This window comes from Myxocyprinus asiaticus, chromosome 18 (assembly GCF_019703515.2).
Source record: "Myxocyprinus asiaticus isolate MX2 ecotype Aquarium Trade chromosome 18, UBuf_Myxa_2, whole genome shotgun sequence".
Taxonomy (NCBI): Eukaryota; Metazoa; Chordata; class Actinopteri; order Cypriniformes; family Catostomidae; genus Myxocyprinus; species Myxocyprinus asiaticus.
The window spans coordinates 10,702,151-10,716,590 of record NC_059361.1 but is presented as its reverse complement, the minus strand read 5'-3'; the positions used below and the strand labels follow the sequence as shown (position 1 = coordinate 10,716,590).

Sequence of the window (14,440 nt, the reverse complement as noted above, 5' to 3'; positions counted from 1 at the left end):
AAAATTGCAATTAGTGCCTGTGTATAAATAGTCAATGAGTTTGTTAGCTCTCATGTGGATGCACTGAGCAGGCTAGATACTGTGCCATGGGGAGCAGAAAAGAACTGTCAAAAGACCTGTGTAACAAGGTAATGGAAACAAAAAAGATGGAAAAGGATATAAAAAGATATCCAAAGCCTTGAAAATGCCAGTCAGTACTGTTCAATCACTTATAAAAAGGTGGAAAATTGAGGGATCTCTTGATACCAAGCCAAGGTCAGGTAGACCAAGAAAGATTTCAGCCACAACTGCCAGAAGAATTGTTCAGGATACAAAGAAAAACCCACAGGTAACCTCAGGAGAAATACAGGTTGCACTGGAAAAAGACGGTGTGGTTGTTTCAAGGAGCACAATACGACGATACTTGAACAAAAATGAGCTGCATGGTTGAGTTGCCAGAAAGAAGCCTTTACTGTGCCAATGCCACAAAAAAGCCCGGTTACAATATGCCCGACAACACCTTGACATGCCTCACAGCTTCTGGCACACTGTAATTTGGAGTGACGAGACCAAAATAGAGCTTTATGGTCCCAACCATAAGCGCTATGTTTGGAGAGGGGTCAACAAGGCCTATAGTGAAAAGAATACCACCCCCACTGTGAAGCATGGTGGTGGCTCACTGATGTTTTGGGGGGGTGTGAGCTCTAAAGTCATGGGGAATCTTGTGAAAATTGGTGGCAAGATGAATGCTGCATGTTATCAGAAAATACTGGCAGACAATTTGCATTCTTCTGCACGAAAGCTGCGCGTGGGACGCTCTTGGACTTTCCAGCATGACAATGACCCTAAGCACAAGGCCAAGTTGACCCTCCAGTGGTTACAGCAGAAAAAGGTGAAGGTTCTGGAGTGGCCATCACAGTCTCCTGACCTTAATATCATCGAGCCACTCTGGGGAGATCTCAAACGTGCGGTTCATGCAAGACGACCAAAGACTTTGCATGACCTGGAGGCATTTTGCCAAGACGAGTGGGCAGCTATACCACCTGCAAGAATTTGGGGCCTCATAGACAACTATTACAAAAGACTGCACGCTGTCATTGATGCTAAAGGGGGCAATACACAGTATTAAGAACTAAAGGTATGCAGACTTTTGAACAGGGGTCATTTCATTTTTTTCTTTGTTGCCATGTTTTGTTTTATGATTGTGCCATTCTGTTATAACCTACAGTTGAATATGAATCCCATAAGAAATAAAAGAAATGTGTTTTGCCTGCTCACTCATGTTTTCTTTAAAAATGGTACATATATTACCAATTCTCCAAGGGTATGCAAACTTTTGAGCAAAACTGTATATCAGAAGAACAACACTAAGACAAAGAAGAACAAGTAAACCTTCAAACAGAAATTATCTGTGATAAGCCCTGCAACTATTCAATAAACAATACAAAGACCTCCAGTATAATATAACATCAACTATAACACTAGAATACCTGGGAATCAAACCCATGATAAATTAAACAATACATCAGTGCTTTAACACACTGAGCCACTAAGTTGACATGCCCATTGTGTGGCAAAGAGACCTCCTGAGATGTCAATGATGCATACCAATTTTCTTAGAAATCTGACAAAGTATTTAAGATATATCATTTTTAAATAAATGTCAATACAGAGGAGAGGCAGTATGGCCGATATGGAAAAAAACTGGAATCCACAGATACCAACCCCATGATTTTAGGACATATGGTTAAAAGGTTAAGGGCAAAAAAAAAAAATAAATAAATAAAATTTCACAATTCTTGACCTATAGGTGGATGTGCATGTGCCCTCAGACCATGGTCCACATGAGGCATACCAAGTTTTGTTTCGATAGAACACAGTGTTGTCGAGATACAGCCTCAAATCCGTTTTCACAGCCACCTTGTTAACTACGTGTTTGCATACGTTTTCAGCAAAGTCAAATATCACATTTCTGTATAATTCATTCGGTGCGGCTCAGTGTGTAGATTATTTTGAGCCATTTTATGTGCAAATCAGGCAAAGTTTGAAGGAGCAGAATTGAAAAAACAATGAATGACAGTCCAAGAAGGTGGCCACTGTAATGGGCAGAGTTTAATGTAATGGATTAATCAAGAGGAGAGTAATCAGACAAAACTAGAATTGTGTATCTAGGACAAACAGTTCAAAAGATATGCACATAAGAAAAGTGAAATTTTGACATGGTGGTGGCGCTATAGAGTATGTCCTATGTGCCAGTTCTTTACTGTTTTTTTGACGGGAAAATCTTTAAGAGTGTGCAATCCTGTAATATTGATTACTTGGATGAGTTTAGAAACAGAGTTATTTGTTATAAAACCAAATATTATCAGTGACACTTAGAAAACATCTTTAACAACTTTAAGGCTTTAAGTCATAAAAAAAAAAAAAAAAAAAAAAAAACGCTAAAATCTCAAAAAACAAAAATCCTTTTCTGCATATCGCGGCCCCCTTCAGCATATTGCGGTGCCATTTTGTGGCCCTCTTCAGCCAGTCGCAGTGCATTTGGCATAACACAGTGGCCCGTTCCAGCTCCCTGGTAAGTTTGATGGTTCTGCTGAAAAATGCCGGGTTTTTTTACGACAATGCAAAGTATATTTCTCTAATCAACCTGAATCATTTAATCAAGATGCAAAGAAATGTGCTTTTATGATGTTGCTGCTTACCGGTAAATCACTCGATTGGGCTGCCTCATTTGATTACTTCATTCAACAAATCCACGAAGTCTTCGAGTATCCAGTGGGTTGCCAAGATATCTCTGTTCAACTGCTTCATCTACGCCAGGGTCATCGATCAGCAGCGGAATATACAGTTCTGTTCAGGACACTAGCAGCACAGAGTGGGTGGAATGATGTCGCTTTGAAAACTGTTTTCCGCGAAGGGCTTTACCTAAAACTCAGGACAGAACTGACCTGCAAGGGTGAGGGTACTACTCTTTCTGAATTCAGAACCATGGCTATCAAGATGGATAACCTGCTTCAAAATGCTCCACGGCCTCAGTTTCACTCTGCCTCTAATTCTACAGTCTCAGTACAGGCCCAGGCATCCACTGTATCACCTGAACCCATGCAAGTTGCTTACGCTTGTGTTTCTATGGCTAACCAGGTCATATGCTTTGCTATTATTGTGGTTTACCAGGTCATCCCAATGCTGCATGCCCACACAAGAAATAAAGTTCCCCTGAGTCAAGGCAGCACGTGAGTACCACGAACATTGTTTCACCCATCTTACATAGTTTTCTGTTACCTGTAGAGGTCTCCATTGGTGATCATGTAAGATCTTTTACAACATAATTGGATTCTGGGGCTGCTGTGAATCTCATAAATCAAGAGATCATATAAAAACTCAAAATACCCACCATTCAATGCTTCCCAATGATTAACATCACCACTGTTGACAACACTCCAACTGATACTGTCATAACCCAACAGACTGTTCCTATAACCATCAAGATTGGACTTTTTCATGTAGAGAACATTTCACTATATGTCATCAACTTGCCCAAGCATGCTCTTATCCTGGGTCATACCTGGCTGGCCGTCCACAACCCATCGATATCCTGGAACCAAAGTGAGCTCACGCAAATGTCAAGTTTCTGTCATAAACATTGTCTCCATGTTACTGTTTCCATGCCTTACCACCAGTATTGAGAGCCCTGAATCACAAAAGGAGACCATGATATCCAAGGAGTATGCAGAGTTCAATGAAGTGTTTAGTAAGGTCAAAGTTACACAACTTCCTCCTCATCGTCCATGGGACTGCGCCATTGAACTTCTGTCCAATAGAGCTCCACCGAGAAGCAAGGCCTACGCATTGTCACGCCCCGAGACCCTCGCCATGGAGAATTACACTGAAGAAGCCCTTGCCTCCGGTTACATCTGTCCCTCCACCTCCCCAGCAGCTGCAGGTTTCTTTTTGGTGGAAAAGATGGTCTACGTCCCTGTATCGACTAACGAGGCCTGAACTCGGTCACCATTAAATACCGCTACCCACTGCCACTTATCCCCTCAGCCCTTGAACAACTCCGTGAGGCAAAGATCTATACCAAGCTTGATCTAAGAAGTGCTTATAACCTCATCAGGATCTGAGAGGGAGATGAGTGGAAAACTGCCTTCATCACCACCAGGGGGCACTATGAATATCTGGTCATGCCGTATGGACTTGCTAATGCCTCCTTGGTTTTCCAGTCTTATCAATGAGATATTCAGAGACTTACTGAATCGTTGTGTGATGGCCTACATTTACGACATCCTCATCTACTCAAGACAAGGAACAACATATACAGCAGGTCAAGGCTGTCTTATCACGTCTCCAGGAACACCAACTATGTCAAGGCAGAAAAATGTGAGTTCCATACCTTCCATACAACATTCCTTGGTTACAATATCAGCCACCAAGGTGTAGAAATGGATGTCTCTAAGGTAACAGCAGTCACCAAATGGCCTCGACCTTCCACAATCAAAGAACTACAGTGGTTTCTGGGCTTTGCCAACTTCTATAGCCGTTTTATTAGTAACTACAGTATCATTGCCGCACCACTTGCCTCATTGCTCAAGAGAATGCCCAACAAGTTGCCATGGAATGATGTCTCATACCAGGCCTTCATCTCCCTCAAGTCAAGCTTCACAACCACTCTGATACTGAAACAACCTGACCCTAATCCTCCCTTCGTTGTTGAGGTAGATGCTTCAGCTTGCGGTATTGGAGCAGTCTTGTCACAACCAAGAATTTCACCAAGCTCATCCTAATCGTCCAGCAACACAACCAAGGGGACGTCCCAGCAGAAGAACACCAGTTGTTGTTCATGGGGGGGGGGGTTCTGTAACATCCGAGGCTGTTACCCATCCTACCAACCACCTGAGGGAGCCTTCTCCCGAATACTGATCATCACCCATTTCTTCTCTGCTTATTTCCTGTTTACCTCATGTATAAATGGTCATGCATCTCCATTGTTCATTGCTAAGTATTGCCAGTTAACCCTGTCTTACCAATAATTTTTCCATTGCTATTGCTGATCGTTTTTCACGTTTTGACCATTGCCTGTTCTGGAATTACTGCTTTTTGGATAACCCTTTGTTTTGTTTGCCTTGTTGGACTCTCTGTTTGGTATATTGGATTTAACTGCCTGCTTAATGACTACGTCTATCTGCCTGCCAGTTTGGATTATTTGCTTGTGTTCTTTAATAAACTTCCTATACATGGATCCTAACACTGTCTCCATGGCCAGTTCAATACAGAAAGAAAAAGTCATACACATCTGGGATGGCAAGAGGGGGAGTAAATGATCAGAATGTTTTTGTTTTTTTTATTATTATTCCTATAACCACTCTGTTGTGAGGTTCATTTTAGTTCCATAGCACAATACGTTAATTTTATGACTAATCTAAAATTCAGTGAAACACTAAGTACAGTATAGAAGTACAGTATACACACACTCTGAGCCATATGTATAAAACAAAACTGGACTCTAATTGGGCTGTAGTATGATACTAACATTTGGGTGTGGTGTACAGATCATGACTGTCTTAACACCCTGTACATAGAAATCAACACTTCTAACTGAAGATATTAAACTGGTTGGTGATAGTGAAAGAGAGCAACAGTAACAGCGGCAGTCACAAAGATGTTGCTGGAGCCAGGTACTAAGACAGTGCAGTTGTCATGGTAACCACCAGGAGGAGTAATTGAAGAGGAGATTGTCATGAAAGTAGATTGTGAGGGTGGCTAGCCATGAGCCCATAATAAACACCCAACTCCACATCACAAAATGCTCACAGTTCATCGTTTTAGGGACGTAGGGAGTGTTATTCAATGGGAAGGATGTTTAGAAAGGTATTTGTGTCTTGTATGCTTTTACGCTAAAGGACATTTACTGTACAGTAATTGGCTTGTGTTGTGAGGGCTCTGTAGGTGTTGGATAAAATGATGTATTTTTACTTACATGGGACTATGGACCTAAAAAGCAAGCTGTTTACTGACAAGAATGAGACTCTTGCCAGAGTGTTGCTATGGTGTTCTGAGTCATTTTTAGCATGTTGCTATGCAGATGCTAGGGTGTTATGGGTTGTTGTTAGGTTATTCATGTTAAATAACTGTATGCATTTGGCAGACGCTTTTATCCAAAGCAACTTACAGTGCACTTACTATAGGGACAATTCCCCTGGAGCAACCTGGAGTTAAGTGCCTTGCTCAAGGACACAATGGTGGTGGCTGTGGGGATCGAACCAGCAACCTTATGATTACCAGTTATGTGCTTTAGCCCACTATGCCACAACCACTTAACCCATGTTTAACCATTCAGCATGGTTAACCATGTTTAAGTAATATTCTTGTCCTCATGGCTAGGGTCCCTGATTTAAGTTTTTTTTTTTTCTTTCTTTCTTTTTATTTTTTTTCTGATTGCTTGGGAAAAGGGAAAAAGAAAAGTCCCTCACAGGCATACCTCACCTGAACAAACCACATCATTTGAGGGGTATCAGTCATGTTTGTAGCACAGGTGGTGCGGGGCAAGCTACGAGCTGAAGTTGAATAGTTTGGGTTAGGGGTACAATGTCACTCTCAAACATGTCTGAGTTATTGTAATAACCGATATCTCTGTTAGGCAGATGTTAGGGACTGACAACCTCAGTCACCATTCACTTTTTTGTATGAAAAAAAAAATTTTTAATGAAAGAGAATGGTGACTGAGGCTGTCAGTCCCTATCCATAGACATATAAATACATAGATGCCTCACTGGCTGCTTTGGCCCGTTGCTGTGATACGACAATGCGTCCACCATATTGGACCAGGCAAGACTGCACTGTAAACAAATACAAGTAAACGGGGGAGCTGCAGTTTTTCTGGATAAAAAGCACAATAATGTTTACATTTCTCAACCGATTTCAATGGTTTATGATCTACGTGGAGTACAAAAAAGTTCTATCTCCAGTTACTTAGAATCTCGATAGTTAAACTTGGAAAATGATTCATTGTCATCAGGAATTGTGAAAACTCAAGCTTGTCAAGCATAGATTTAGCTTATTTTTCTTGGTTAATAATTGTGGAGATGTGCCTAATATAATATAATGTACATGAAATTTGAATAAAGTTTTTTCATTGTGGAAATGGCTTTTTCTGTCTTCAACCCAATCATTTTAGCTTATCTTGTGCTCCAGGTCAGAACACAGCTCGTTCACTTTGAAATACTGAAAAAAAAAAAATAGAAATAGTGCATCTTTTAGTAATAATAATTGATCATCATTGAGAAAAATGGAACAATATCGGCAAATACAAATCAAATAGTGAGACACTGACAGTCAGTCTGCTTTCTATATTTTTATAGCAATAAAAGAAATTGTAGAATATACAGTAAATAAAAAAGAAAATAGTAAATAAAATAGTGAGTAGTGAATAGTACAATAATATAATAGTATAAGTAGTATAATATAATACAATAGCATAATAATAATAATTGATAATAGCAAATAGTATATGTAATATAAACAGTAGGGAAAGTGTAAACATAAGTTGTATATATAAAGTTAAAAGTTTTAATTAAATTTTACCGGAGTAGAAAATTCGCCTCTTCATTTATGAGGTTCTTCTCCTTCAGATCCTCTAGAAGATCATGCACTGTGTTCTTTGCCCTCCGTTCTCGGTCCTTCATATTCCTCATCTCTCACTCCAGACTCTCCACCCTAACCAAGTCTTCACGGAGTCTGGCCTTTAGACCAGTGGGAGATGCAGGCAATGCATAGGAGTGGTCCTAGTAGAAAGAAGGTTGAAAATGTTTTGAGTAATGTTTATATCACATCACTCACAGTCTCAGCTGTTTGGTGCATAGTTAGTACAATGTACTATCAGCTGATTGCATTCTTAAAGGATTATTCCTCCCTAAAATGCAAATTATCTCATCATTTACTTGCCTCCATTCCATCCCAGATGTGTATGACTTTCGTTGTTGATCTGAACACAAATGAAGATTTTTAGAATACATTTTTGGATGGGTAAATCGATAGAATGGAAGCATCTGGAGCCATATATATGGATTACTATTATCCTGCCTAAATGTGATTTATGGACCTTCAAAGTGTTGGTTGCTATCTCCTTCCATTCTAAGTCCCTCCACATCTGAAAACTTCTTCTAAAAATCTTTATTTGTGTTCAGATGAACAACAAAAGTCATACATATAATAATCCTTTGATCTCATCACCCCTCAATCCCACTGCCATCACCGTGGGTTTGTGTGTGTGTGTGTCAGGAAGCATATTCAACACAAGCATGTTTCAATGTGTGCATGTGTATGCATGAAAGTGTCTGAAAATAGTGGCAGAGAGAGAGAGAGAGAGAGAGAGAGAGAGAGAGAGAGAGAGAGAGAGAGATTTGAATATGACCAAGGCCATGATTCTCACAGTTGTTCGGGGATTAACTAGTAAAAATACTCACAATATTAGGCAGAGGGGGTACAGTCTCTTGGAAATGTAGAGAACAGTCCACTAACAGGGTCTCTTCAGCCTTCCTTGAGGCTTGTGTTGTCCTGGTTGCCACTGGCTAAAATTAAAAAAAAAAAAAAAAAAAAAAAAATATATATATATATATATATATATATATATATATATATATATATATATATATATATACGAGCCACGATTTGATGACAAGCGATCAAATCATTATAGCCTACTGATACACCAACTCTTTGGAGATGAGTCGGGAAACTGAAGACTTAGCTCCATATCTAATCCTGAGAGTCTGACCTGTCCTGTCAAAGTCCTCCGGCTTGAAATACTCACTTCATAGCAAAGAGAACTCACTGGCGGGAAAACCTACTTCCCACCTCAACTGTTTCTCTTTGTGAAACCTTCAAAAAGTTTGAGAAAAGTTAACTAGCCATCTAACTACAGTTAGACTCACAATATGTCAGTCTCTCAGCCGAAACGAGTAGCTTGTCACTAAAGTCGGTTTGGAGAAAAACGCAATATAGATGAAAATCTCGATTATGGGCACTTTAGTTTATAATATAAACTATAATATAAGCTGAGACTTTATAAGAAATCATGTAAACTTTATAAGCCCCAGCTTTCATAGCTAACTAATGTTATCGCTAGCTATAGTCCGACTCTGGTGGCCAGCTAGTTAGCTTTCAACAATGTTATAATGACCAAATACAACCAGAAACAACTGTTCAGTCTTACCTATGAAAGGTAATTCCCCGAGATCTGGTTTGGATTGTGCAAGAGTCAGGCATCTTTTCTCCAATACAGCTGCCTGAGTGTTATGGCAAGTTGCCCGGTCCAATATGGCGATGAATGCTCCACACTCCATCCCAGTAGGTGGCGGAATATGCACCAAAAGCTGGTTTGCCAACCGCCATAAAATGTCAAAGAAGAAGGAGGATATGGCGACGACGTTGACGTACGATCCAGCGGCCAATGAGGCGTCTATGTATTTATGTTCCTATCATTCTGCTTAACATCTCCATTTGTGTTCCATGGAAAAGGAAAGTCATACTGGTTTGGAATGACATGATGACAGAAAAATAGTTATATTATAATGTATAATATTTAATATGTATGTAATGTTGATTACCACAAAAAAAAAAAAAAAACAAAACAAAAAAAAAATAATAATAATAATAATAATAATTAAATAACTGCAACTCGAAGAAGCAAAAATCACAGTTTCAGTAAGGCACTTACAATGGAAGTGATGGGGTCAGTCCATAAACATTATAATACACTGTTTCAAAAGTATAGCCACAAGACAAAAACATTATACGTGTTAACATGATTTTAGTGTGATAAAATCTTTGTTTTACATTTTTGTGTGATGAAACAGGGTTTACTGGTGCTACATTTTCAGCAGGACAACAAATTTGTAACTAGAGTTTGGCTTGAAAAAGCCTAATCTGAAAGTTTTAGATTGATGGATTGATAGATAGATATGATACAATGTTGCTAGCATGTTTTAGCACTTGTTTAGGCATTGTTAGCATAATGATAGCATGTTGGTAGCATGTTTTCAGGCACTGATAGCATGTTTTATCATGCTGCTAGCAAGTTGATAGCATGTTTTAGCACTTAGCTAGGCATTGCTAGCATGTTTTAGCACTTAGCTAGGCATTGCTAGCATGTTTTAACATGTTGCTAGCATGTTTTTTAGCATGTTTTAGTGCTTAGCTAGGCATTGCTATCATGTTTTAACATGTTGCTAGCATGTTACTAGCATGTTTTAGTGCTTAGCTAGGCATTGCTAGAATGTTTTAGCATGTTGCTAGCATGTTTTAACATCTAGCTAGGCATTGCTAGCATATTTTAACATGTTGCTATCATGTTACTAGCAAGTTTTAGTACTTAGCTATGCACTGTAGCATGCTTCTAGCATGTTGCTAGCATATTTAACACTTAGCTAGGCATTGCTAGCATGTTTTAGCATGTTGGTAGCACTTAGCTAGGTATTACTAGCATGTTGCTAGCATGTTGCTTTACAGCATACGTCAGAACAGCCTGAAGGGGTGTGATGAACTTGGTGGATGTAGCTTGAATCCTCTAAAGCAGGGTTTCTCAAACTGTTTTGAACCAAGGACCCCTTTTATAACCTCAAATTCTTCAAGGACCCCTGCACCACCACCACCAACACAACAAATATGATATTATTTACAAGAAGTATAAAAATAAGTTTAAATACATATGATAAAATGCATTGGGCACTGCTGTCCTTCTGTGTTGGGCCTCTGTGTGCAAAGTGTTTAAATTACATTTACATCCAGCGATTGTACAGCAAGTTACAAATGAGAAAAACAACAATACAAACAATTCATATCAAAGACAGCAAAAACAAACACCATAAATTGAAGTTAGAGAGACAGTCCATTGCTCAGCTGAGGTTTTAGCGCTATCCGCAGGAGGAAACATCACGAGAACACTTCAAAGCTCAAACAGTACTGATTTTTTATAAATTATTATTATTTCCCCCTATAGTCAAAGCATGAGTTTACACGAGTAAAGCACCATATTCTTCTGATGAAAAATAATGTCATACGCAAAAACTCTTGTAAACAGTCATTTCATCTTGAAGCGAGATTCATTCACCAATCAGAGAAGTCGCTGTTACGATGAGAATAAGCTGATTTTCCTACACTTAAATTTGAGGTCCAGAATCTACAAATTGTTTATATAGGCTGTTTGAATATATTGTTCAAAACTTCTGTTATGTCAAATTTTTATACTAGTCAATAGCTTTATATCGAGTCACTATTTGTATAGCTTTTTATTGCCTATTAGCTTACAACATTGCAACACAATGTTCAGGGATTTTCCACGGACCCCCTGGCTTTTCATTACAGGAAATAGTTTTCACACCTGAATGGGTGTCAATGAGAATTTGGGCCTGTTTGGAAGTCCGCTATGGGAATTCCATAATTCTGATCAGTTAGAAAAGATAGAGTACACTATTCCAGATCAGTTTGAAGATCTGTGCAAAGTTTGGTGCATGTAGCTTGAAAGCTGTAGGATGAGTTAGAGTTAAAAATCTCAGACTTTTAAGGTAAGTTGAAAAACAAAATAATATAAAGATGAGTATTAATATTGTAACATTATGCTGCAAATGCTGTATATTGAGCATAACTTGTATTGAACTTGTAACATTTAACAGACATTTTTCAAGTAAGGGCAAACTCCCTGCAGAAAACAAAAATAGTTCTTTCAACAACACAGGGTGCTGGTGTTTCAATAAGGCTTTTTTACTAACTTAACCAGCAATACTCTCTTGGTTAACCAGCAGAAGCATTATAACCATTCTGGTCATCCATCTTCATCAGATAAGCTTTGCTAGTGAACAACATACTGTAGCTATGCTGGTCCACTAGTACCAAACCAGACTAGACCAGCATGGCAACTGCATGCTGGTTAAGCTCGTCTTTTCAGCAGGCCTATCTGTGATGAGACTTCAAATTATGTTTTTGTGTGATTGTACCTCAAGAAGACTGACGCAGCAGAGAGAGTATACGTTGAAAGCTTTGTGTCCATTTCAGAGATAAAGGTGGAGCATGCGAGTCTCGTCACCTGTCGTCACAGCGTGAGTATGCTCCCTTCCACTCTCTCTCCCTCAAACATGCTCAGTACCTCCAGTCCAACAAATTTCCTCTCTCTCATACACGCACACTCGCATTCAAGCTGCGGCAAGCAAACGACTGTAATCCATTCAGCTGCTCTAAACCAGCATTTGCGAAACAGTGGGACTGAGAGAATCGGAATTTTTGACGAGGACAGGCGCTTTTGATCGCTCTCATGCAACGCTACATATTTCCTCTCCTCCTCCTCAGTGTGAGGGGGGGACTTGGGACCCATCTATCTCCGAGCCCCAACCCTACTGAGACCCCCAGCATACTGCCAGACCCCTGCGAGGGCAGACCCTGTCTGAACGGGGCCGTCTGTAGTCGAGTGGGAGATGCGGAGGACAGTCAGAGCACCCAAATGCAGTCTGACTTTTTTGCGTACACCTGCATCTGCAGTCAGGGTTTTACTGGACAGAACTGTGAGGTGAGAGTGTGTACTTGTTGTGTGTGTGTGTGTGTGTGTGTGTGTATGTGGCTGTACACTTATTTGTAGAGTGCATATCATACTAAATAATGTCTTAATGTTTGTGTGAGGTTTAGGGGTAGGGTTAGGGGATAGAAAATATCATTCGCTCAGTATGAAAAAACAATAGAAGTCAATGGAAACTCAGCACCATGTTAAAAAAACTAATTGTGTGTGAGTGAGTGTTTGTGAAAACGTCTGTATGAGCTCATGTGCTGTCGGTGAGATGTGAAGGAGAGTGCTGCGTTGCTGTGGCAACAGGCAGGCGAGGAGAGGTGGCTGTTAGTGTGTGTGTGTGTGTGTGTGTGTGTGTGTGTGTATGTATGTGTGTGTAAAGATCACAGCATTACTGTATGTGTTGCAGTTTGTATGGTATAGCCTGGAAAACCTTTATATCTTGAGTCCTTTATCACTGTATTTCTAGATGATCAACACCAAGACAGCAAAAAAATTATTCAGTCCGCCACCTTTTTTGCTTCATGCAAGTATGCAGTGTTGACCTCCTTACATCCTCTCGGTTTTGTAACCTGCAAGTACAGGACAATTACACTTTCTGTAAGAGTGGTGATGCAATCCAAAATTTAGTTTACATAGATAGGTCATAGTTCTTAGAAGTGCATATGCCCATCTTAGATGTGTAGATGTATAATAGTTCAAGATGTGCATTCGGAAAGAGTGAGGGAGTCCTTGTAGAAGACAGAAGCAAAAGATTGTTAAATGAAAATTCTGGGTTCAATACAAGTTAAGCTCAATTGACAACATTTGTAGCATATTGTTAATTACCACAAAAATTAATTTTGACTCGTTTTTTCTTTTCTTTAAAAAAGCAAAAATCGAGGTTACGAGGCACTTACAATGGGTGTGAATGGGGCCACCTTTTGAAGAGTTTAAACAGAAATGTGAAGCTGATAATTCTTCTGTTAAAACTCATGTTTTATTTTAACTGTAGAGTTGTTTAAATTGTGGTTTTTACGGTTGTTTTAGGGTTTTAGTGTTTATGCCGTTATGTCGTCATCAGGGTCCGAAATGAACTTTTTATCCCACCAGCCATGGTGGCTGGTAGATGAAAAAATGTACAAGTCAGTCAGATTTCATTTTTTAATTTTTTATTGCATTTTACAAGTGATTTTACAGACATATGAGACAAATAAATAATACTGAATGCATGTTTAAAAGTGAACTGCATTTTTAAAGAATTGTATTAATTTATTATTTATGAAATATTTAATTGCCAGATAGTCCATTTAGAATATTTTTTTAGATATTCTATGTAAAAGCATAACTTGTATGGGGCTGGGGCTTCACTTATTACAACAAAACTAAATTTGCATTTTAAAGTACATGTTGTCATATGAAGTAGCTCTCATAAGCCTAAAGTACACACAACAGAGTAGCAATTCTTGGTAGTGAGTCAGTTTATTAATTCAGCTCCAACAGATTCATAAAACTTTTTGATTCACTAAAATGAGCCAGCTCAAATGAGTAATTTCTTTGGGATTCGGTCTACTGGTAGTGCTTTATGTCTCGTCTCACACTGTAGATTCAGAAGCAGTGTTGCTGTGGCACTTAATAGTAATACAGGAAAGACTGTCTGAGTATTTTAGTCTGGTTTTCTGTCCGCATCATCGGAATAATGCACGTTCAAGAACAGTGGCAGGGCTAGAGGGTGGCCAGGGGTGGCAATGGCCACCATAGACCAAAGCCTTGCCACCCCGTTGGCCACCCCACTTGCAATTGCCATTTTGGTAATTTTTTGACTTGTGCACAATTTAGTTTTTTAGAGGTGGAGCCATCTCTGTACAACTGCAACACACAGGAGACTTAACATGTGTGCACACCAAGGTCGCCACACCTCTATGTCCCGGG

General features: G+C 39.4%; 1 protein-coding gene across 3 annotated transcripts in view; it reads left to right on the top strand.

Annotated features, from left to right (window-relative positions):
• LOC127456177 (delta and Notch-like epidermal growth factor-related receptor) overlaps nt 1-14,440 on the top strand; it is a 97,098-nt gene that overhangs the window by 35,798 nt on the left and 46,860 nt on the right. The window contains exon 1 of one of the 3 annotated variants that reach the window (XM_051724532.1): nt 10,168-12,535. The exons of the other annotated variants lie outside the window; for them this stretch is intronic. Coding sequence (XP_051580492.1) covers nt 12,284-12,535 — 252 coding nt within the window. The 5' untranslated portion in view covers nt 10,168-12,283. Of the gene's footprint in view, nt 1-10,167; nt 12,536-14,440 lie in introns of those variants that run through there. 3 annotated transcript variants of the gene reach the window in all.